The sequence below is a fragment of the Octodon degus genome, unplaced genomic scaffold (assembly GCF_000260255.1).
Source record: "Octodon degus isolate 3935 unplaced genomic scaffold, OctDeg1.0 scaffold00030, whole genome shotgun sequence".
Classification (NCBI taxonomy): Eukaryota; Metazoa; Chordata; class Mammalia; order Rodentia; family Octodontidae; genus Octodon; species Octodon degus.
The window spans coordinates 3,691,200-3,717,840 of record NW_004524606.1 but is presented as its reverse complement, the minus strand read 5'-3'; the positions used below and the strand labels follow the sequence as shown (position 1 = coordinate 3,717,840).

Sequence of the window (26,641 nt, the reverse complement as noted above, 5' to 3'; positions counted from 1 at the left end):
GCAAATGTATACAAATATCAATTATATTTTTGTATAAAAAATAATTGCATTTTACAGCTTTTATACCAGAAGCTCATTACTCTCTCAATAAAGTAGTGTATACTTTCAGACAGACCTTAATTTGTCAATTTACCTGTCCACTTAGGCCAATGGATATCCCACAGAATTTCTCATTCAATGTCTCATTGAATGACAGGTGGCAGATCTAGATGGCAGACCATTAAGAATAACTTTTCTAGGGCCAGCCAGATAGCTCAGCAGTCACCTGCTTAGGCAGAGCGCAGCAGCTGGGTTCGATCCCCTACCTGCCACGCCAGTCCCACCCCCGGGGTCATGCTGAGACAGGGATTGAGACTGGGCGTGGTGATGTGTGCCTATAATCCCAGTGCTTGGAGGCTAAAAACAAGAGAATCACTAGAGTCCGATCAACATAGTGAGACCCTGTAGACCCTGTACTAAATACATTTTTTAAAAAAAGAGTAACTTTTCTAAAACCTGCATTTAATAAGACAAAACAACAACAGCAAAAACAAAAACTGTCAGATGTGATGGCATGTGCCCATAGTCCTCACTACTCAAAAAGCTGAAGCAAAAGGATCATTTAAGGCCAGGTGTTCAAGACCAGCTTGGGCAACACAGTAAAGTTCAATCTCAATAAACAAAACAAAAAGTAAGCTAAGTGTGGCAAGGCAGGCCTATAATTTTAACACTTCTGAGGCAGAAGGATCACAGGTTTTGAACTCTACGAAATTTTGCAAGAAGCTATCTCAAAATTTTAAAATAAAATCAAATAAACGAATGCCTGGGTATGTTTTGCTTAGTGCAAAAGCCCCATGGAGTCAAGCCCTGACCTGTCCCCCTACCGCCACTCAAAAAAAAAAAAATTCCAGGCATGGCACCATATGCCTATAATTCCAGTTACTCAGAGCCTTTAGCAGAAAGATTGTAAGTTCCAGGGCAGCTTGGGCAAATTAGCTATACCTTGTCTCAAATAAAAAATAATAAAGGGTTGAGTAGGTTGTTCAGTGGTAGAATATCCTTGAGTTCAATCCCCAGTGCACCACTAAACAAAGAAAAAACTTAAGAACAGCTTCTGTAAATACTACAGAGGAGTAAGGTATGATGGCTCACACCTATAAAATCCCAGCACTTAGGAGTACTGGAAGTTTGAGTCTTGCTTAGGTAATTTAGTGAGACCCAGTGTCTAAATAAATAAATAAATGGGATTTAGTGTTAAGGCACCCTTTAGTTTATCCCCCAGTACCACCAAAATCAAAATAAAACAAAAAATCATATAAAAGAAAATAGTTAAATACTTGCTAGTCACAATGCTAGGAAAGATAGCAAGAATAATTTCTGATCCATAGCTAACACTGAGCAGAAAAAGATAAATCACATGTTAATATATATATATTTTGTTGTTTATTCTCAGTCCATTATTATATTTCTCTTCATGGGCCTTCAAATACTTAAATGGTATCTTTTTTTTTTTTTTTTTTTTTTTGGCCGAACTAGGGATTGAACTCAGGCACTGTGTTTGCCAGGGAAGCGCTTATTCTATTGTGCTATCTCCCCAGCTCTCGTAATGGTATCTTAACAAAATACCTTAATTCATTTTACATATTTATAATTTGTCCTATATTGGACTCCTAAATAACTACAGGAAGATTACAACTCAGGAAATATAGAAGGAGCACTAAAGATGTGTCTCTAGAAATTTGAAAAAGAATAGATATTAAAGAAAAGGCAAAAATGAACTAAAAAAAAAGTTACTATAATTGGATATTAAATTCAACTCTAAGTTCTCTTTAGTGCCTCACAATATTAACTACCATAAAATCTTCCTTAACAAAGAAACAAGTCCAAAACTCCATCTTACCTCTTCATGTAAGATATTAGAGAAAATCTGAAATGTTCTTGAAGAAGCAGATACCTGAGCCCTCTGCTTAACCACTTCAGAAGGAACTCGAATCAGGCAGGCAACCTAAGATACATAAATTCAATTACATTCTAAAAAGGAAACAGCTGTCACAAAAACTGACATTTTTATAAGCAAAACTTATATAGTAAAAATGTATCATGTTTAATGCAAGATGTCAAAAGATCTCTTTTTTCATAAACCAAATTTCATAAGAGAACAATAGTTAACACACTATATAATATGATCTTTAAACACAGTATATATACACTGGGATATAAGATCTAGACAAAAAGACTGTCTTACAAAGAAGAAACTTTCAAGCAGCTGACACACTGCCCTTAAGGACATACACTGCTGCAATCTGAGCTTTTCTCTCTGGTCCTCTACAGCTCTCCTACCTCATCTGTGTCATTCCACACTCACTTAACAGCCTCTTGATGGCAAGAAGCACCTTCACTCATTGTGACTCACCACACCTACAGCACCTGGCACATAAAGGACACTTCCATCCTGTCTAATTGAAGAACAAACCAAAGGAAGGAAGCAACATAATACACAGTAGAGGCAAGGGTGACCATTAGCTGATACTTCTGTCCTTCTTCTAACCCTAGGCCCTGGCACTAGACATCCCCATCTCAGGACTGGGGAGGGACTTCAGGTATTCCTGGCCTTGACTACATGATTCTGCTTGACACTGATCCTGACTGGCCCATACTCATACCTTAGAACAGTGACAATGAACCTTTTAGACACCAAGTGCCCAAACTGCAACCCCAAACCCAATTACTTATCACAAAGCGCCAACACTGCAATTAAACCTGAACACCAAGGTTTTAGTTTAGAAAAACAACTCTTTTCCAGAGTTGAGGTGAGCTGGCTCATGCGCTGACGGAGAGTACTCTGCATGCGCACTGTAACACATGTGCCACAGATTCAACCCTGTTGCCTTGGAACAAATAATTCTAACATCTCCCTTTCAAGACAAGAGTTGGAGTAAAAAAGCAAATAGTGAACATTTTAGACTACAACATATGTACAAAAGCTATATCCAGCCAAGAAATGAATATTATGAAACTGGAAAAATAACTAGACTAGAAGAAACACAGAAGTCATTAGCTACAGTAAGCACCTGCCTTCAGCAACTGCCCAATTCCAACTCTTCTGTGAAGAGTTTTCCAGTTACAACTCAGAGTCACTTGCTCTCCTTGCAGAAGAACCACAGTCAGGCAAGGAGCTAACCAGACCCTGAGGCCCAGCAGTTTAAAGCTACAGCTATTCTGGGCAAGACACACAAGGCACTGGCTATGAGGCTACAGAGTACTTGGAAAACAGGTAGGACAACTGAGATGTACTGTAAGGGTAAAGTATACATCAGATAAGTGCTGAAATGCAAAAGTAATGCAAAATTCCACTTACAATTCTTTTATACTTATTACACATCGAAATGTTATTACAATCTGGAATGTTTAATACAGTGTCATTAAAATTATCCTATTCCCAATCATAGCTTTTTGAGGATCTCCACACTAATTTTCAAGGTTGCACCAGTCTCCTACTAACAGCAGAAAAGGGTTCCTTTCTCCCCAAAGTCCCTGCAGCATTTCTTTCTAGGGAGAAAAGGAACTGTTGTTTTCTCTCTCGAATAACCAGTGTTGTTGAACAGTTTTTATGTATTCATTTGCTTGTTTGTATTTCATCTGAGAAGTGTATATTCATCTCAGATGCCCATCTTTTGGATTGGGTTTTTAAATCTGGGAGGTCTCCTATTTTTGAGTTCTTAATATGCTGCCAATAATCCTTGTCTGAGGAACAACTAGCAAACATTTTTTTTTCCCTATATGGTGGGTCGTCTTTTCAGTCTTTTGGTAATTTATTTTGTTGTGCAAAAGTTTTTTAATAAGATCAGATCCAAGTTGTTGTGATAGTTCTTGTGTGAACGTGGTTTTATTCAGTCTTTCCCTACACCAATGTCTTCAAGAGTTTCATCTATTCTATCTTCCAGTAGATTTGATAATTATGCTTTAATATTTAGTTCCTCGATACATTTTGAATTTCATTTAATGCATGATGAAAGATATAGTCCCAATTTCAATCTTTAACACGTGCAGAGCCAGTTATTCCAGCACCACTTACTAAAGAGACTATTTCAGTGAATGTGTCTGATACCTTTGTCAAAGTAAGGTGGCTTAGTATGTCTGAAGTTATTTTGCAAATGCTAACCTCTTCCATTAATCTTTAGATCTTTTTTTTTTGGTCAGTACCACACTGTTTTTACCACATTAGCTTCATAGTATATTTTCAAATCAGGGATTGTGATACCCCTGCCTTCCCATTGTTGCCCAGAACCGCCTTTGTTATTCTCAGTCTCTTCTGGTTCCAAATGAACTCTAGGATTGTTTTCTCTAATTCTATAAGATATGTTACTAGAATTTTGATTGGAATTGAATTAAATCTGTATAACAGTTTTGGAAGCATGGCCATTTTCATTACATTAGTCCTTCCTACCCAAAAACAAAGGATATCTTTCCATTTTCTGATATCCTTTTCAATCTTTTTCAGAGTACTATAGTTTTAAATGTACAGGTCTTTTACTTTCTTCATTAGATTGATACCTAGGTATTTTTTAGTTTTTTGGATGCTATTATGAAAGGTGTTGTCTCCCTAATATCACTCTCAGTGAGGTTATTAATGTCCAGAAAGGCTACTGATTCTTGAATGCCAGCTTTGTATCCAGGTATGCTATTGAATTGTTTATTAAATCTAACAGCTTTTTAGTAAAAAAAAATTAGGGTTTCCTATGAAGAGTATCATGTCATCTGCAAATAGTGATAATTTAACTTCTTCCTTTCCTATTGTTAGTCCTTTTACTTTTCTTATTTGCTCTGGTTAAAGTTTCCAGGACCATGTTTAATAAGACAGGAGACAGGGGACATCCTCCTCTTGTTCCTGATTTCAGAGAAAGCTTTCAGTTTTTGTTCATTTAGCATGATGTTGGCTGCGGTCGGTCATAGATGGCTTTTATTAAACTGAGATAAAAGACCATCTATTCTAATTTTCTGTAGGTTTTTCTTATGAATGGATGATGGAATTTGTCAAAAGCTTCTTCTGTATCTACTGAGTTGATCATGATTTTCACCCTTGGCTTTGCTAATATGGTATATTGCCTTTATTGCTTTGGATATCCCTGGGATGAATCCCACTTGGTAATGGTGTAGTATCTTCTTGATGATTTGCTACATTCTGTTTGCCAGTATCTTATTATTTTTGCATCTATGTCCATTAGGAGATTGGCCTGTAATTCTCTTTCTTAGTTGGGCTCCTTTCTGGTTTTATTGTCAGGGTAATGCTTGTGTTGAGGATATTGCTTCCCTTTCAATTTCATTAAAGAGTTTGAAAAGTACTGGTGTTATATCTTCTCTAGATTTTTTTTTTCATTACATAAATTAACCCATTTATTATAGGTTAGGGATGTCTCAAATAGTAAGAACTTCTACTGGTCATTCAATTCCTTCAGTCTTCTGATGGCTGAACTGACTGTGACCACGGAAGTGGTATTGTAGGTCCAGAAGCCACCAGCCAGTTTTTATGCAGGTACCACAGTGCCAGATCCCCATGGCCCACCTCTTCATCTTGGTCTTGCCACAGAAGAAGCAGTTGTACTGAGCATGCTGGTTGATTTCAATCTTCTTCACCATTTTCCAGAGTGAGGCAACATAGCAAGTCCTATATTACCGACAATGCCAACCTTCTTGGTGCGCTTAGCCATGTCGATGTGAGGTGGCCCAAACCCAGAGAGTTTCCCTAAATTTCTTGTAGAATTCAGGACTGAATCCATCAAGACCTGGGCTTTACTTTGTTGGCAGGTTTTTAATTACATCTTTAACTTCACTAATTGGCATTAGTTTATTTAGGATTTTTATACTTCTTTGATTCTGCTTTGGTAATTCACACAAATATGGGAATCTGACCATTTCTTCTGCATTTTCAATCTTACAAGAATACAATTTTTCAAAGTAGGTATAGATGATCTTCTAGATATTTGCAAAGTCCACTTTGATTTCACATTTTTGATTCCTAATTGTGTGGAAGTGAGTCTTTTTTTAAATTAGGTTGGATAAGGGTTTGATTTTGTTTAATCTTTTAATGAACCAAGTCTTAGACTCACTGATTCTTTGTACTGTTTTAGTCTGAAATGTATTAATTTCATTTTAATATTTGTAATTTCCTCCCTTGCATAAGTTTAGCACTTAGCCTGCTTTTCTTTTTCTAGGATACTGAGTTCTACAATTAAGTTGTTCGTGTTTGCCACTTTCCTGATATGGGTATCCACTGCAATTTCCCTCTTAGGATTACTTTCATTGTGTCCCATAAGTTCCCGTATGTTGCACTGTCATTATTATTTAATTAAGGAAACTAATTTCTTCTTTAATTTCATCTGTGACCTGATGATTGTTCAGGAGGGTGCTATTTAATTTCCATGTGTTTATTACTTTCATGTGGTTTCTTTTGCCATTGATTTCCAAATTCACTGCACTATGGCTTGATAACATACATGAGCAATTTCAATTCATTTGCATTCACATAAGCATGTTTTATGAGCTAAGATATGGTCTAGTTTGGAGACTATGCCATGTGCAGTGGAAGAATGTGCATTTTGATGTTGTGGGGCAGAACACTCTGTAGATATCTACTGAGTCCATTTGTTGAAATCTTTGGTTCAGTTCTAATATTTCTTGAGCTTTTGTCTAGTTGATCCATCTTTCCGTAACAGTGGGTTATTAATGCCCCCAACACAATTGTATTAGTGCTCATTTTTTTCATTCTTATTAATGTTTGTTTTATATAGTTGAACACACTGTATTTGTTGCAAATATATTTATGATTGTTACCACTTCCTCTTGGATTGTTCCCTTTACAAAGATGTAGTGACCTTCTTTATCTCTATTAATCAAGGCTTGAAATTCACTCTGTCTGTAAATAGAATAGCTAACCCTCCTTTTTTCTGGGTTCCTGTCACATAGAGTATTGTTTTTCATCCTCTGGCTTTTAGTCTATGAAACTCTTTTTGAAATAAGTGAGTTTCTTCTATGCAGCATATTGCTGGATCTTGCATTTGATCCACTGTGCCCAGCTACATATTCTGATTGGTGAATTGAGACCATTAACACTAATGACTTTAATCAATATGTACTGACTTATTCTTGTCATGTTATTTTCCTATTGCTGGCTCTCCCTCTTTTGGTTCCCTTCCCTTTAATTGTTTACCTTGCTTGATGTATTCTTTCTGTTGGGGTTCATGGAGTTGTAGGCCTTGTTATCTCTTTCTAGATGTCCCACAAAACATACTGGAACACTGGTTTGGTGCTCATAGATTTCCTCAGATGTCCTTTGTCATGTATCTAATTTTTCCATCAGATTTAAAAAAAAATATTTGTTGATACAGGGTCTCACTATGCAGCTTAGACTCACAGTAGTGATCTTGTCTCAGCCACCCTAGTGCTGGAATTACAGGCATCTGACAGCACACCTGGTTCTGGGGCTGGCATGATGATCTTGGAGTTCAGAGGCCAGAATGGCATATGATACTTAAGATCAAACTCAGAGCCTTGTGCTTGCCAGGCAGGCACTTAGACTGCCAAGTTATCTCCCCAGCCCTCTCCATCAGATTTTAAAGATAGTTTTCAAGGTATATCAATCTGGGTTGAACATTTTTCCCTTAGATCTTGAGATACTTCCCTTTAAGCTCTCCTTGAGTTGAGGGTTTATTCTGAGAAATCAGCTGTGATTCTGATGGGCTTTCCTTTCTTTCTTTTTTTTTTTGCGGAACTAGGGATTGAACTCAGACCCTTACACTTGCCAGGGAAGCACTTACTTCACTGAGCCATCTCCCCAGCCCCAGGGCTTTCCTCTGTAGATGATTTACTTCTTTTTTCTAACCACTTTAAAAGTGGTTAGACTCTATCCTTGTGTTAAAATTCTGGAGTCCTGACTATGACATGCTTGGCTACAGATTTCATTTACTGTAGCTAATTGGAGTTCTAGATGCCTCACTAAGTCAAATTCTTTTCCTCTACTAGGAAAGTTTTCTGCCATGATGTCCACAAACAGTTTTTTAAAAATAACATTTGTACTACCTCCTGCTTTTTCATTGTTTCCAATCAATTTTAAGTTATTCTACTGCCTCACCTAGCATCTGTTTTATTGATTTCTCATGGTCCCTTGCTATTTTTAACAAATCTTGCTTTTTATGATGGCTAACCATAAGCCTGTCTTCTATATTTGAGATTCTGTCTTCACATTGGCTTAATTTACTGTGAATATTATGTTCACACTCATGTAAAAACAAGATCAAACAATGGAGAAAAAACAAACCAGAAGAAAATGTCCTTTTCTTGTTTGTCTCTGTTATCACTGGCACACAAAGAGTAGAGACAGAGTCCCAATTTGTGTTGCTCTATGCCAGCAAGCCAGTAGTAGCTTTTGGGCAGGATAGTGGATCATCTCAGTGAGCCTGCACCCTCTGGCCAAGACCAGACTCATTTGGCCTGTAGCAGTCATTGCACCTTCTACAGGCCTGAGCCATTACAGCCCTCAGCTGCTCCAAGTTCTGAGCGCAGCCAGCCCTTCTCCAAGATGGCTTCCAGTCAATCACTCTCTCACATGGGATGACTGAGCCCTCAGAACTCACTAGCTAGTGCCTGCTACTGCCTTCACGTCTGCTGCTTCCATCTATTGCTGAATATCTCCATGGAGCCTCTAGGGTTGCCAGCAGTCACCGTGTATTCCCACGTTCGAGCTGCTCCTCTCATCCAGCAAAGCATGTCTCAAGAAGGTGCTGCCAGCTACCTCCTTTTTCACTGTAATTTCCCTCTTCACTCTCTCCACAGGCTTCCGTTCACTCTTGAGATCCTTCCTGGGCCCAGGAGACTAACTTCCCAACTTGTCTTCCTTATGTTGCTATATTCCAGCAACTAGATGGTGACTCTCAGAAAAGCTCTTTCTCTGCTGCTCACCATTCTATCTTGGTGCTTTTCACTAGGGCTTTATTTCTTTCCTTCTTTTTTTTTTGGCAGAACTGGGGATTGAACTCAGGCCCTTGCGCTTGCCAGGGAAGTGCTTATTCTACTGAGCCATCTCCCTGGCCCCTTTCTTTTCTTTTCTTTTTGTTTTTTTTCTTGCTTAAAATCAATGATAACCCAAGTATATTATCCATCAAAAAATGAGTACCAAAGAATTTCAATAAAATATTTTATCTATTTAGTTTGAATCAGAATTGACATAAAAGGAGCAGTTAATGCTTATATTTTTTCTTATTTTTAATTGCTTTTCAATTTTTTTTATATTTTAAGGAGAGTACAAAATAGTATCAAAACAGAAAAATTACGAGTGATACAGATTTCACTTTATGAAGTAATATGAATTTCACAGTATTTTTTTGTAGGGCTGTATTTCTGATGGTCAGTATCTTCACATGGGTGGGAAGGCAGAGGCTGACAACATGGAATAACACAGGAAGACCTCAGAGGCTATGACAAAAGTACAATGAGCCAAGCCCATTGCGGTGATTGGCTCTGCTCCCAGCATCTTACTCCAGATCCTGCTTTTAGCCAAGGCTCAGCCCCAATAAAGTCTGATTGAGGGTCTTCGGACTGTGACTTCCACTCAGTACAAAGAGATCTCACCAACATTCCCCTGGCTTTCCTGGACTTCAATGGTTTTCTAGTCTCTATTTTAATTTAATATATTTATGTTTATAATATATATATATATATATATATGTCATATTTACTTTACACAATGACATGTCAAATTTTTTTTTTTACTTGACTTGGACAAGAAATCATTATGGCACCCACTTAGGTACTTGTTTCTTTAATTCTTAGTTTCCTATAATCATAACTTCTCGGTATCTTAAAAGAGCTCCCTCCTTCTAACATCCAAATAAATTGTGACCTGAAATGTTTTAATGTTTTAATTTATACTACACATTTTTATATATGTGTGTGTGATACTAGGATCAAACCCAGGGCACTTTACCACTAAGCTATAGTCCCTTCACCTTTTTTATCTTTTGAGATACAGTCTTGCTAAACTGCCCAGGGAAGACTCAAGTGTGCCATCACCCTGCCTAAAGTGCTGGAATTATAGGTGTGTACCACTGCTGGCTCCACGCCATATAATTTTTAAATGCATAAAACACAGACACCTTCAGGGTGATATGTACCAATGTTACTAATCAACTGAAAGGAAAAATTTATTATTTTTTATTTCATGACACAATAATTACCAAAGAAATAACTTTACCAAAGGCCGGCCAAAGAGCTTAGCGGACTAAAGCGCCTGCTTAGGCAGACACAGGGGCCAGAGGTTTGACCCCCCGGCCTGCCGTGCTGGCCCTCCCCCCTACCTGGGGGATGGCGATTGAGACTGGGTGTGATAACGCATGCCTGTAATCCTAGTACTTGGGAAGCTGAAAACAGGAGGATCACTACCAGTCCAATCTGTATAGTGAGACCATGTAAACCCTGTACAAAATAAAAAACTCTACCAACATTCTATAATTTTTAAATGTTTTCTTTATATAAAATAGCCTATACAGATACAAAAACTAGAAAAATAAGAGTAAAATCACAGATGTTGTTTCTTTTCTGATTTGTATATTTAAATTCTGTGTAATTACCATGTATAATTACTTCATAAGGTTTTCTTTTAATGATTTCCAAGGATAAAAATGTTTGTCATGGACCAAAGATTTTTAAGTGAGGGAGAAAAGAAAATATGAAAGGTAATTTAAAAACTGCTTTTAGATGCAAATCTACTTAATAACCTTAAGAAAAACAAGGTATTTTAATGTAAAAATGATAAAATAATCTATTAAACCATTTACAGGCCTAAAATTACATATAAATTATTTCTTTTGAAACAGTCTAAACTTTGAGAAACATAAACCAAGATCGAAAAATAAAATTATTGAAACTTACATGAACCTAAAGGTTAGGTCCCAGAATTCAAGGCTCATTAAAGAAATAGAAATAAATAAGAAGATATACTAACTCCTTGTATTTTTCAATTCAAGAGGTCAATAGTGAAATAGGACCTCAATATGTCAAGAAAATAGGAAATGTCCATTTGTGATGTTTGATATAAATATTTATGGAACTTCATGCTTCATAACCCTCCATGTCCTAATATTATGTTTTTATTTCTTAAAAACACAGAAGCAGAAGAAAAACTTTGAAAAGGTTCCCAGATATAAAACAATCTAACTGAAGGAGTACAAAGCACCCAGCATGGTTCCCTGACTTCTGTGGCACAGCAATGGTGGCCCAGGGGACAGCCTACAAAGTGATTCCTCCCACTGCTTCCTACACTACCTTCCATTTATTTGGTTTTTCTATTAACTCTGATCTTTCTTAGATTTGAATTTGAGCCACCACAGAGTATTTCACTGCACAGGAACAAAAACATGTTCACGGTACTGTGGTTCTGTGAGAGGAAATAAAGGTAATGCCATTTGTGGCTGTCTGGGCAGACCTGCCCTGTGCAGCACTCCCTCTCTCACACATCTGGGGTCAGGATGAACCCAAGACACAGGAATAGTGGCACTTTCATTAAACCCAAGAATGTTTTATATGCTATAAAAGAATGTTTTGCATAAAAAAACACATGACTCACATCTTTTATCAACATCAAAATGCAATGCTGACCTTGTTAGAATTAATACTAACACTAGGATAAACCCTAAATTAAATTTTTGATAAATACTATTATCACAATTTTTCTTTCTTTGGAATAAATTTTAAAATCTTTTGTGAAAGTTATCAATATTCAATACAGAGTTAAATGTGTCCTTTTAGTATTTATTAATAAAACAACAAGATCAAAACTACAAATCAGAGCCAGTGAGATAGCTCAGTGGACTAAACACCTGCTCAAGCAAGAGCAGGGACCTGGGTTTGGTCCCCCATACTGCATGCTGCATTGGCCCTGCCATCAGGCACAATGTGTCAGCGACCAATACCAGGCATGGTGGCATACTGGGGAGGCTCAAAACAGGAGGACCACTATGAGTCCCTACGTAGTGAGACCCTGTACAAAATGCATAAAACAACAAACTACAATATAAGAGCATGTGTTTGAAAGTAAATAAATCACAGCAAACTTCATTAGGCAAAATAAGTGAAGGAAGCAACAGAGGAGAGAGAGAAATACTAAATTTCTGGTTCTTTCCTTGCCATAGCCAAGTTCTGTACCTGCAACCCACCATCTGCCAAGGTTTTACAATCTCACTCTGCCTTCTTATTCTGGAAATGTTTGTCAAAGTCACTGACCAAATCACACTTTATGTTAACATTATATCTTTCCTCCAGCTACTTTAATATAGTTCATAAAAAAATACATGATACTCATGATTGAAAATTTTTTATAATTCAGCCTATAAGTATTCCTCTGAGAGTAACTAATTGTGTCCACATTTTATATTTAAATTAATTTGAAATAACAGAAGCTAGTCAAGGTCAGAGTGTTCTCTGGCTCAGAAAAAAAGGGTAAAACCCAAATCTTTTGACTTCTTACTAAAGGTATGCTGCACTTATACTTATCTAATGCACTTGTCCCAGCCCAGGCGCAGCGTGGGTGAGACCCTCTTCCACCCCCTTGGAACCTCCGCCACCACTCCGCAGGACCTCCCCACCCCACTTGCCCAGTGAGAATTTCTGCAGCGTTCTGGGGACCCCCAGATCCAGTCCCAGCCCAGGCCTGGTGAGTGTGTGGGAGAGCTTCTGGCTACCCTGTGCCATGGGACCTGCCAGTCTGAGCTCAGGCGTGGCGTGTGTGAGACCTTCCACCCCATGGGACCCCCACCAACACTCTGCAGTTACCTCCCACACCCCACCCACTGAGAAATTCTGCCACATTCTGGGGACCCCCAGATCCAGTCCTAGCCCAGGGCTCAGTGAGTGTGTGGGAGAGCTTCCCGCTACCCTGCGCCACGGGACCTGTGGGTCCCAGCCCAGGCGCAGTGTGGGTGAGATCCTCTTCCACCCTCTTGGGACCCCCCACCACAACTCCACAGCACCCCCCACCCTACCCGCCCAGTGAGAATTTCTGCCATGTTCTGGGGACCCACAGGTACAGTCCTAGCCCAGGCCTGGTGAGTGTGTGGGAGAGCTTCCTCTCCCTGCTATTCCACCTTGTCCCCTCCAGACTCAGCTCTGGCCTGGTATACAGGCCTGAGGTAAAACCCTGCAGCTGCATTCCCTGTGGAGAGAGTAGGGACAAAGCCACCCAGCTAGTCCAGGAGCAGAACATCTTGCCAAAGGGGCACAACATGATCACTCCCAAGGACAGCAGCAAGAAGGAGCTGAGCACAGCAGCCAGATCCAAGCTAGGTACAGCTGGATAAATCCAAACTTTGTAGATCTGCACCTGAATTTCAGTAGGTGCTAAGGTTATGATTGCACCAAAGCTCTACAACAAAGGTCAGAAGACAGTGCTACATAAAATAACAACGTGAAGGAGCAAAATGCAATCTCAGAACCCAAGCCCACCCATAACTACTTCTGCAGAGGACACTAACAGAACAAATTGGGAACCACACAGCTGAAATCAATGAATCAACAGCTTCTAAAACAAAGAAACAACTGCAGAAGGTATAGAGGAACTCAGACTGGAAATGAAAACAGAAATCCCTGAATAGCATCTGCAGTAAATAATCAAATGCAGAAACAAATGGAGGAAACCAAATGCCCACCCAGAACAAGTGCAGAGGACACTAGCTCAGCTCAAATGTATGAATTAATAGCATTGATAGTAAATAAGCAACAGAAAGTTATAGAGGAACTCAGAGCTGAATTCTTTTCTACTAGCTCAGCTCAAATGTATGAATTAATAGCGTCAATAGTAAATAAGCAACAGCAGAAAGTTAGAGAGGAACTCAGAGCAGAATTATTTTCTGAAATAAAAAAAGAATTCTCTGAACTCATAGCATTTGAAGTAAAAAATCAATTACAGAAACATAGGGAGGAAACCCAATCTGAAGAAAACACTGCAGTAAAAGAATTTCTAACTGCTTCTAAAGAAGACATTGATAAAAAAAAAATAGAGATTAGAAAAATGACAGATTCCTTGAATGAGTAATACAGGAAAGAAACAGATTGCATGAAGCAGAGTCAAAGAGATATAGAGGAACTTAAAATGTCAATCACAAGCTTACAAAACAGTTTGAGTGGACAGAGTTTCAGATCTTGAAGACACTGGTGCAGCTAGTGAAAAGGTAAGAAAAGATCTTTTCTTACCTTTTCACTAGCTGCATCAAAACAACTAGGATGCAAGAAAAAAAATAATTCATCACTTTCAAGATGATGCAAACATGAACAATGTGAAACTAATAGGTATCAATGAGAAAGAAGGAGCCAATACAAATGACATTAAAAAAATATGGGCAGAAGTAATAGCAGAAAACTTCCCAAATATGAGGATATAATCTGGCATTCAGGTAACCGAAGCATACAGAACGCCAAGGAACCTCAACCCAATAAAAAACACACTGAGACATATAATAGTCAAGATCCCAGAAATTCAGCTCAAGAATAATATACTGAAAGCCGCTAGTGAAAAGAAGCAGATCACATTCAAAGGAAAACCCATCAGAATTATGGCTGACTTCTCTTCACAAACCATTCAGGCAAGAAGAGCATGGAGCAGAGTACTTCAAGTCCTCTATGAAAACAAATTCCAGACTACTATACCCTGAATATCTAATGTACTTAAAAGTTTAACGCTAGTGAATTCTTAATATTTCACCTGGCAACTCTATAATAAATTAAACATAAATTTAACAATACGCTATCAAAGTTTAACCACAAACTAAAACTATGTGGGACTCACAGATGTAATATGATGAATTAATACAAGACGGTTAAGGATACAGCTCACGACACTGACAATTGCTGAAATGCACTGTTTATTTGCCTGTATTTTATTTCACATTCTGTAATTCCAAAATTTTCTTTATAAAGTGTGGTGGATAAACTAATAGTCCACTTATAACATCCAGCTGAACTGAATCAATGTGCTACTGGGTGTGGAAGGCCCACCTGAGGATTGCTGCCAAAAGCATAAAAAGAGAACTGGAGAGGAAGATGCCAAGCTGTTGGTCTTCCTGGAGGATCTTGCCATGCTGGTTTTCCTGATATGAACTCAGCTATTATCATCAGAAGGGCTCAGGTCCTCCCTGTTGCTAAGAATGGCTGCAGTTCTCTTTGGGGAAGCTCTGGTCCTCACCTTCAGTATCACTTCCTGGCTCCAGTGCAGATCCCTCAGCCTGCTGGCACAGATTGTTCATCCCACTGGCACAGGCTTTCTAGCTCCCAGCAATGACCTTTGCGCCTTCCCAGTGCAGATTCTTGATACAGACTTGCACGACACATTGCTGTGGACTCCAGGCCTCCAGCTGGACTCATGCAGGACACTGCCATAGTTTCCTAGCCCTCAGCTGGATTCCTTGGGTCTCTAGTGTGTGGAAAGATCTGCATTCTTTTGCATTTGACTCTTTGGGTGAATATTAGAAAATAATCCTATAAATTATGTCCTACTTTACATCATTTCCTTTGTAAACGATGATCACAATAGAAAGGGGTTCCAAATAATACCTAGAGCATCATACTGTACTACCTTTTAAAACATAGATGTCCATCTTTTGGCTGACTGGGGCCACATTTAGTTAAGAGAAATTGTCTTGGGCCATATATAAATACGACTAATGTATATAAGCAACAAATTACCCATTTATATATTTTATCTTTTCATTTTATAAGATGATATAAGTCCAAGATAAATAAAAATAAATAATACCTTATTATTTTTCTTAATAAAGAAAACTTACATGTCCACTTAATAAAGCCTATCTTCACAGGCACACACAAACATGTAGGTACGTTACAATATTATTATTGGCAACGGCTCCGTGTTACCCACCAAGCTACATGCAAATTTCTATTCCACTGTGTGGTGCAGGTATGCCAGACAGAGTTAGCACTGCAGTGCACAAACAAATCATGAAAGATATCACTAAAAATCATAGGATAATGTTAAAAGGTTACATCTTATGGGGCTCTATCACTAGCTCCACAGGGCCATGTCTGGCCTGCAAGGGGGTGAGGGCGTCAGGCTAGATGCATCTTGACTTAAAATGAAAATTTTCACTGGTGTGGCACATCCCTGTGATCCTAGCGCTTGAGACGCAAAGGTAGGAGGATCACGTTTAAATATAACCTAGGCGATCTATTGATCTGTTACCCTGTCTCAAGATAAAAAAAAATTATACACTTGGGATGTAGTTCAATGTGAAGCCCCTATGTTCAATTACCAGTACTAAACCCAAAAAAATGTTTTGAAAATACCAATCTCGACTATTGAAGAATTTATCTGTGTCAAGTCTGCCATCTTCTGGTAACTAATGGAGTTGCAGATATTGATCAAACAGCAATCTGTAAATCATAATTTAGCCTCCTGAAAGTTCAAATTGTATCTACTTACATTAGAGAATATAAAAAGTTTCCTCCTTATAATATTATAATTATTTTCATTTATACAAACACACAATAGGCATAAGAAAAGATTAAGATCTTAGGTTTTAGTTTTGAGTGATAAAACTACTACTATTCTTCTGGATAATCCAGACTATATACAAAGCCAAGTCTTCCCAAAGAAAATAATTCTAGCAACTTCTAGGCCCTGAGGGTAAAATGGTTCAAAGATTTTTGTACAGCCCAAGCAGAAAGCCTCAAATGTGTTTTTCATTTTTATACTTTTCCATAACAAAAAAATACCATGATTTCACAGATGACAAAAGCTCTATAGACAGATGTACAGATTTCTACCACTAAAAAAAGATGGACATGGAGGAGACTGATAGTAAATCAGTTTTCTATTGCTGCTGTAATAAACTACCCCATACTTAGTGGTAATCTATTAGGGTGGTTTGGGTACAAATTTCCAAACAGGTTTTCTCTGCGGGTATTCAGGCAGCACACTTCCTGGAGCTGGCAGGAAGCCTCAAGTCCCATGTTTCCAGAAACCAGCTGCTCTTGGGATTGGGGACCCTTCTCCCACCTTCAAGCTGGCTGCTGAGTAGCTTCCTGTTTCTCCTTCTGGCCCTCTTCCTTCCCTCTTAGAAAGAGGACTCTCTGCTTATACTGGGCCCACGTGATAATCCAGGAAATCTCTCCTCTCCTGATGTTTCACTCTGTCAAGCCCTTTCACCAAGTCAGGTAACACAGTCATAGGCTGCAGGGACCAGAACACCTTGGGAGGAGGCACACTATTTTGCCTTCTGTAAAACCACAACAAATTTAAAAACTAGACTTCTCTCATTTTAAGAAGCCTAGAATAATTTGAATTCTTAATATTATCCACGAAATATACTTATTTTATCTCTACTTCTATCATTTTTAATATGCTACATAACAAGTAGAATTCTATTCAAAAGTATCAAATGTGCCCTGGGCAGCACAGAGGGAAAACAGTAGCCCTATCGTTCTGCAATGCTGTTTTATTGTCCGCAATAAATAAGAAATCTTGAGCAACTCATTAAATTTCTCTACATTTAATTTTTTTCACCTTGTGAGCTGGAATCTTCCCCAAAACTAAAAACATCTAAAACATGCCAAATAGCAAGCTACGTGATAATGGGACAAGAAGCAGCATTTATTACTGTGTCAGGAGCTGGGCTGAGCACTGCATAAAGGTGGGGTGGGGTCATACTGGCCCTGGTTTTCATCTCAGGAAATGGCTTGCAGACACAGCAAATATGTGGGCAAGTGACGCCAGACTTGGGTCCGTGTACATGATGGCCCACAGTCCACATCATGCTGCCTCCTTAAAGGAGTCCTTAAACAGCTCCCTGTTACTCAGTAAACAGATTCAAATGATTATTTATATGACTCCTCAAAGACAGGTCAGTACTTACTGTTTCTTAGCACCTATCAGTGCTAGGTACGCAACAGGCACTCAAATATTGGAAATCACAGAGCTATGAATCCAAGCAAATTTGTGACTGTGTATTTAACTCATTATGCAACCAAGAAGCCCAATCTTAATAAACCAAGGCTGAAAAACAAAGACTGGTCATTGACAAAGTTCAGGCTCACACAAAATAGGCTAATCCTTGCTTTCTTCAGTACTTTGGTCTTTTGAGAGAATCAACTTTCCGTTACAATGTAGTGTTCATAGCTGACCAAATTACATTCCTAGGGTTTAGAATGGTTTCAACATACCGCCTTATATCAAAATTATGTTCATATAATATTGAACTAATCTGTGTTCCACTAGCCCCTTCCCTCATCCTGCCCCCATCCCTCCTCTCCCCTCCCTCCCTAGCACCATGCCCCTCTGCCTTAGCCAAGCGACTAGGGACAGACTCCTCTAAAAGCATGAGTCAAAATAAAACTCTCCCTCTGTGTGTGGAAGTTAGGGATTTTGTCTCAACAGAAAGTAACTGAGACAGCCATAAGCATCTAGGGATCTTGTTGACAAGGCAGAGCCCCAAGTGCCATCTCCAAAACTCATTTGTGAGCAGCTGCCAGGTAACTGATTCTAGAGTAGATGCTCTTAGCCCTGCTTGGAGAAGTACTATTAGCGTCAGGAAGACACTGACAAAGCACGATATAATTAATCTCCTAGCTTTCTCACATACAAGTGAGAATGGAATTGAAAGAGACAATCCAGCATCACCTAGGTGTGCGAGGGCACTTATGTGTCACTCATGCAGACTGGAATTTGCGGCAGCTGCTTTAGGCTGTGAGAAAACTTTCAGTAATCTTTCATTTATGAAAATAATATAAACTATAGGATAATGTAAATAAATGTCCAATCTTAAAGCCCTAAAAAATTTGCTGCCATACTAATACTGTACCATCCATACTATTAAAGTAAACCTGCTCTGACGCTGGACCTAATTACAGAGTCAGCTTCTCACAGGCTTGTACTATGTATGATGAAAATGGAAGTGTAAAATAACTGAAGTAGGGATTTAGAGATTTGATGCATCACACTTCTAATAAAAATGGCACAAATGGGACTCTTCTTGCTGTGGTTATGTATTAAATCTTACTTGATCGATTTTACTGTTCTCCAAATTGCAAACATAAGTAGGAGGTTGTAATTATAGTTATATTGATTCATCATTAAGATTTAACCAAGCTGCAGCTACAGGGAATGGTCATTATTTTGGCAGTGTTCTTCTGTTTCCAAGTTGCTTTCACAAGCGCTACAACAAGTAACTGGATATTCTCCATACCAATGAAATACAATTGTTTCTATGGAATATGCAACACAAAAAGTTTTTATCTAAACAAATATGTTAAAGAATATTGCACTAAAATATTTTTGTTATCTCTAGGTTTCTATACTATACCTTTTATTAAGATAGTCAGTTTTACTTTTTTTAAATTGTACCTGTTCATATTACAATGTTTATGTTCTTAGTGTAGAGTTGGTACACACACATAACACATTCCAATTCCTCTTTTTCCTCCCCTTCCCTCCCATCCATTTCTTGATCTTTTCTCCATTTAAGAAAGATCTATCTCCCTACTTCTTCTTATGTATCTTTTATTTTGTTCCTTTATAATGTGGGTGTCCCATATAAAACAAACCATGCAATATTCAAGCCTATCTATTTAATTATTTCATTTAACACTGTGGCATCAAGGTGCATCCATTTTCTCACAAGTGACCCCAGTTTATCTTTGTTTATAGCAGATTAGTACTCTACAGTGTATAAGTACATTTTCTTTTACCATTTGTTGATGGACATCTATGTGAATTTCAAAATGTAGCTATTATGAGTTGTGTCGTTATAAAAATAGGTATACAGGTATCACTATAATACAACGTCATTTTTCACTTCTTTTTGTGAACCAGGGAGGTCTAACTCTGTAGTGTAGGCTGGCCTTGAACTTGCTTATGTAGCCCAGGCTGGCCTTGAACTTATGGCAATCCTCTTGCCTCAGCCTCACAAATGTTGGGTTTACAGGTGCATGCCAGCACACCCAGCTATGATGTCTTTAGTTTTTTAAAAAATTTTATTTATTTATTTATTTATTTATTCATTCATTCATTTATTTTTGCGGTACCAGGGACTGAACTTAGGACACTGCGCTCGCCAGGTCTATTGAGCTATCTCCCCAACCCTATAAATTTTATTTTAAAGAGAATAAAAAAGATACAGAATTTCAAAACAAGATGACAGGAAATTAACAATGGTCACTGTATTGCATGTTGTCATCTTCAAAGTAGTTGCTCAGATTACCAGATATAGGCACAAACACTATAAGCCTAACTGTTCAATAAACCAATAGAAATTAGTAACATTATCATAGCTATCACATGCATGTGTGCATCACATTTAAAAGGATCCAATTCTTAAAAATATTAAAGATATTACAAGTAACAGAATGTACAATATTTTCTAAAAATTAAAAGATATCATATTACCAGCTACTATTTGCCTTACCTTACTCTATCACTTTATATGTTCTTGGAAGTTTTCTTTTTTTTTAATTTATGTATTTGGTACGGGGTCTCACTATGCAGCCCAGACTCGCAGTGATTCTCCTGTTCTCAGCCTCCCCAGCGCTGGGGTTACAGGCGTGCGCCACCATACCAGGTCTCGGTGGCCAGCTCAGTACGCCCGGGGGCACTGCCAGCAGGGCATGTGGTGCCTCGGTCCCTGCACTTGCCTAAGCAGGCACTTTAGTCTCTTGAGCTATCCTGCTGGCCTTTTTGGAAAGTTTAAGAGACAAAAAGTTGATCAACTGAACAAAGCCTCTCCAACACAGCAAGCAAGCTTTCAAGCAAGATGGCCTCATTTGAAATGAAAGAAAACAGCCGAGTTCTCATTTGCCAGGTGCTTTCAACGACATATTAGAAAATGTCAATCACATATCGAACTTACAGAGTCGAACCTACCCAGCACAACACACAACAATAAAATACAGACAGAGACGAGGGGTGCGGCTCTGAGCATGCTTGCCAAGCACAATGCCCAGAGTCTGGTCCTCCACACCACCAGCAAAAAAAACTGCAATGAGAGAGGCAAGAGTTGGCATCAGGACATGACTTACACAAGAGCCACTATAACCTTTACACACCATTTGTTATACATTAACAAAAACACTCAACTCTAGCTGCATTAATGAGCTCCCACGTCAGAAGAAAATCATCAAAAATAACGTAAGCCTAGGGTAAAGTGTCCCACAGGTTACATATAGGGTGCTTTTAAAAGGCATTTAAACAAATGTTGTAACTGGAGTTTTACCTTCAGTTCATGGGTGGAAAGAATGAAAACCTCTGATAGTGTATGGAAGACGTTTCTGTGACAGTCACAGGTTTTCTTAGCTTCTGAAAGTAATCTAATAGTTGATGCTACTATTCACTACACAATTACTGCCACTTTTAAAACTTCAGTAAATGGTGAAAGAGATTTTATTTCAGAACTGAGAGTTAATCTGGGCTTTGCAAAATCATTTTAAACCAGTGTCAAAGAGAAGTTTCATTTAAACAAAATCTCAGAAATAATGTAACTTAGGCTAATATCTTTTGACATGCTCTACAACTGATTTCTTAAATTCATTTAATAGTAACAGGAAAGCATAAAGTTTTATGTAACATTTCATATATATGAAAAGCAAAAATACCAAAAAGGGCTGGAAGTCATCATTTCTTCCTAACAATAACTGAAATTTCAACAATTCAAATTATCATATAAACAGGAAGAGACTTGCTTTTCTTCAGAATTAAGACTATTTCCTCCCTAGTTCCATTTCTCCTGGATTTTCTACATCCGACCTAATGTATTTTCATCAATCAAAATGAAATAATTTCACTATATTTCTTTAAAATAACCTTTCCTTTTCCTTTTTTACTTTTTGAGTGCTAGAGATCAAATGCAGGCCCTTGCACAAGAAAAGCACATTATCACAGAGCGACAGTCTCAATCCTTAAAATAATTTTTAAAGAAATTAACACTCCCCAACTCTTCTTAAAAGCCAGTACTATCTTAATACCAAAATCAACAAAACACATGTCCTAAAAGGAAACTACCATCTGATTCCTTTTAAATAAGCAGACGTTCTCAACTCCCAACAGATTTTGGCTTACTTACAAGAGAGCACACTGTAGTTTGTAAAATAGTCTTAGCTTCATAAGAGTTGGGAAGTGTTGAAAAGATAATTTGCTAAAAATAAAGTCACAGAATAAAGTAGGGACAGGGGCAATTTCTACAGCCTCATAAAGGGCATTTATGGAAAATACACATCTAACATCACACCCAAAGGTAAAAGAATAAGTGTTTTCTCCTCAAGATCAAGAACAAGGACATTTGCTCTCACCATTGGTGATAAATCCTGGGGCCTCTGGCCAAAGCAATTAGGCATAGGGGGTGGTGTGTGGCAAGGCATACAGATTAGAAAGGCACAGGGAGAAGTTAGACGGTAGGATTTTGCATATCCCAAAGATGCCAGAAAAGCTTTCAGAACTAATTAATGACTTCAGGAAAGTTACAAGACACAAGATCAATTTATTTCTCTATATTATCTGTGAAGTAACTGAAGATGAAATTAAGAAAGATGAGTTTACAATTAGCATCAAAAATAAATTAGGGAGGCCTGCCTGGGAGAAGGCTCAGTGGAATAAGCATTTCCCTGGCAAGTATAAGGACCTGAGTTTAATCCCTGGTTCCACCAAAACAAAACAAAACAAAAAAAAGATCCAACCAACCCCAGGCCCTGCATCCGACCAACCCCAGGCCCTGCAAGTGTAGGGGAGAGCTCCTGCTCTGTCCTGCGCCCACCCGCCACTCCAAGCCCAGGCCCACCTGACCTCCCCCACCTGGCCAGACCCAGCACAGTCCGCCATTTAAGAACTTCTGTCGCGCTCTTGGGAGTCCTGCAGACCCACCAAACCACAACACTGGTGGGTGTGTGGGAGAGCTTCTGCGCTCTCTCGCCCCCACTCCTCATACCCCTCCAGACTCAGCCCAGACCTAGCATACAGGCTTGAGGTAAAACCCTGCAGCTAAAGTCCCTGCAGTGAAACAAGGGTCAAAACCACACAGCTAATCCAGGAACAGATCATCTTACTAGAGGGGTACAGCAGGCCCACCTCCAAGGGCAACAACAGTAAGGAGCTGAACACAGTAGCCAAACCCAAGCCAGGCACAACTGCATGAACTAGAACTTGGTATATTAGTACCCGAATTTCATTAAGTGATAAGGACATAATTGCACCAAAGCTCTACACCAAAGGCCAGAGGTCAGTGTTAAACAAAATGATAAAGACAAGGAGCAAAATGCAATCTCAGGCCTTAAGCCCACCCATAACAAGTGCAGAGGACACTAGCTCAGCTGAAATAAATGAATCAATAGTGTTGGAAGTAAATAAACAATAGCAGAAAGATATAGAGGAACTCAGAGCAGAATTGATTTCTGGAATAAAAAAAAAAGAAAACTCTGAATTTATAGCAGCTGAACTTAAGAATAAAATGCAGAAACATAAGGAGGAAACACAATGCCCAACCAGAACAAATGCAGTGGACACTAGCTTAGCTGAAATACATGAATTAATAGTGTCGGAAGTAAATAAGCAACTGCAGAAAGGTTTAAAGGAACTCAAAGCAGAATTAGTATCTGAAATGAAAAAAGAAATTGCTAAATTCATAGCACCTGAACTAAAGAATCAAATACAGAAACCTAAAGAGGAAACTCAATCTGTAAAAACCTCTGCAGTAGAAGAATTAATAACTGCTTCTAAAGAACACATTGATAAAAAAAAAAACACAGGAGATTGAAAAATGATGGATTCCTTGAATGATCAATACAGGAAATAAATAGATCACATGAAGCAGAGTCAAAGAGATGTGGAGGACCTTAAAATCTCAATTACAAGCCTGAAAAACCATTTGAGTGAAAGTGAAGACAGAGTTTCAGATCTTGAAGATGCTGCTGCAGCTAGTGAAAAGGTAAGAAAGGATCTCTTAAAAACAACTAGGATGCAGGAAAAAATAATTCATCATTGGAAGATGATGCAAACATGAACAATGTGAAACTAATAGGGATCAATGAGAATGAAGGAGTCAATACAAATGATATAAAAAGAATATGGGCAGAATAGCAGAAAACTTCCCAAATACGAGGAAACAATCTGATACTCACGTAACTTTAGCAAAAAGAACTCCAAATAACTTCAACCCAATTAAAAACACACCGAGACAATAGTCAAAGTCCCAAAACTCCAACACAAGAATATTATACTGAAAGCCGCTAGAGAAAAGAAGCAGATCACATTCAAAGGAAAACCCATCAGAATTACAGCCGAATTCTCTTCACCAACCATGAAGGCAACAAGAGCATGGAGCAGTCATCTACAAAAACAAATTCCAACCCAGACTATTTTACCCTGCAAAACTCTCTTTCAAGTTTGATGGAGAAGTGAAATACTTTCAGGATAAAGAACAACTAAAGAATTTCATGAGGGCAAAACCAACCCTACACAGACTACTGAAAGATGTTCTAGAGAGGGACCAAAATGTCCACCAACAAGAACAGAAGAAACCCACTAAATAGGACAAACAATTAAACACAGGAGAAAAAACAGTTACAAAACAGCATTCAAATAACATGTCAATCATAAGTCAAAATATCTCAATAATAACCATCAATGTAAATGGACTCAATTCACCAATTAAGAGAAATAGATTGGCACAGTGGATTAGGAAAGAAAACCCAACAATATGTTGTATACATGAAACACATTTAAGTCACAAAGAAACTCTCAGACTGAAAGTCAAAGGATGGAAAACAATACTACATGCACCAGCACCTCAGAAAAAAGCAGGGGTAGCAATCTTGATCTCAGACAGCCTCAACTTCAAACCAAGAATGATCAAATGAAATAAAGAAGGCCACTATATACTAGTTAGAGGAAAAATTCAAGAGGAAGAAATAACAATCATAAATATGTATGCACCAAACATGGGAGAACCCAACTATATAAGACAAACTTTAATAGACATGAAAAATCTACTATCCAATACAACAATCTTAACAGGAGACCTTAACACCCCCTTATCCCCCAAAAATAGATCAACGAGACAAAAAATTAGCAAAGAAGTAGCACAACTGAAACAGAGCTTGGAACAAATGGACTTGGTAGACATACACAGAGTGTTCCACCCAACCACAGTGGAATACACATTTTTTTCAGCTGCACATGGATCATTTCCTAAAATAGATCACATACTAGTATATAGATCATGCTTAAGTATATAAAAGAAAAAAGAAATTAGCCCATGCATATTATCTGACCACAATGCAATGAAACTGGAAATAAATAACAAAAGAAACCAGAAAAACCCGCTAAATATATGGAAATTAAACAACATCCTACTCAGCAATCAATGGGTTACAGATGAAATTAAACAAGAAATTCAACAATATCTACAATTCAATGAAAATTCATCCACAACTTATCAGAATTTATGGGATGCGATGAAAGCAGTTCTTGGGAAATTCATAGTTGTGAACTCACACATTAGAAAAACAGAACGGGAACAAATAAATACCCTAATGCTGCACCTCCGACATCTAGAAAAGGAAGACTAAACCCAGAGCCCAAAGACAGGAAGAAATCATAAAGATTAGAGCAGAAATTAATTCAATTGAGATGAAGAAAACAGTTCAAAGAATTAACGAATCAAAAAGCTGGTTCTTTGAAAAATTAAATAAACTTTATATGCCCCTAGCCAACCTCATCAAAAAGAGTAAAGAAAAAATTCAAATACAAGCAATAAAGAATGAAAAGGATGTAATTACCACAGATCCAGTGGAAATTCAGAAGATTATCAATAGCTACTTTGAGAATCTTTACACTCACAGAATAGAAGCCACAGACGAAATGGACAGATTACTAGAAAGGTACAAATCACCAAAACTGAATCAAGAAGATATAACAACTCTCAATAATCCAATAACAGCCATTCAAATAAGGAATGTAATAAAGAGCCTGCCGACAAAGAAAAGTCCAGGTCTGGATGGATTCACAGCTGAATTCATAGAAGATATAATCCCTATACTCTTCAAACTCTTCAGTGAAAATGAAAAGGAAAGAGTTCTCCAAAAATCATTCCTGGAGGCAAGTATTATGCTAATACCAAAACCAGGGAAAGATGCAACTAAGAAAGAGAACTACAGGCCGATCTCCCTCATGAACGTAGATGTAAAAATCCTCAATAAAATACTAGCAAATAGACTCTGCAGTGCCTCCCCCACCTCGCCCGCCGAGTAGGATTTTCTGCCGAGTTCCGGGAGCCCCCAGACCCAGTCCTAGCCCAGGTCCAGTGAGTGTGTGAAGAGCTTCCTGCTACCCTGCGCCGGCAGGACCAGTCCAAGACCAGGAGCAGAGTGGGCCGGACCTTCTCCCAGCCCCTTGGGCCACCCCCCACCACTCCGCAGTGCCTCCCCCAACCCCGCCCGCCGAGTAGGAATTTTTGCCCCGTCCCGGAGCCCCCAGACCCAGACCTAGCCCAGGTCCCGTGAGTGTGTGTGGAGAGCTTCCTCTTCCTCCTACTTCACCTTGCCCCCTCCAGGCACAGCTCAGGCCTGGCATACACGCCCGAGGTGTAATCCTGCAGCTGCAATCCCTGCAGGGGAGAGTGTAGAG

At 38.6% G+C, this 26,641-nt stretch overlaps 1 protein-coding gene across 3 annotated transcripts in view; it reads right to left on the bottom strand.

Moving 5' to 3' along the window:
• Positions 1-26,641, bottom strand: part of Slc25a26 (solute carrier family 25 member 26) — a 159,317-nt gene that overhangs the window by 102,209 nt on the left and 30,467 nt on the right. For all 3 annotated transcript variants that reach the window (XM_004629481.3, XM_023713343.1, XM_023713342.1), the window contains one exon: positions 1,880-1,984. In XM_004629481.3, coding sequence (XP_004629538.2) covers positions 1,880-1,984 — 105 coding nt within the window. The remainder of the gene's footprint in view (positions 1-1,879; positions 1,985-26,641) is intronic.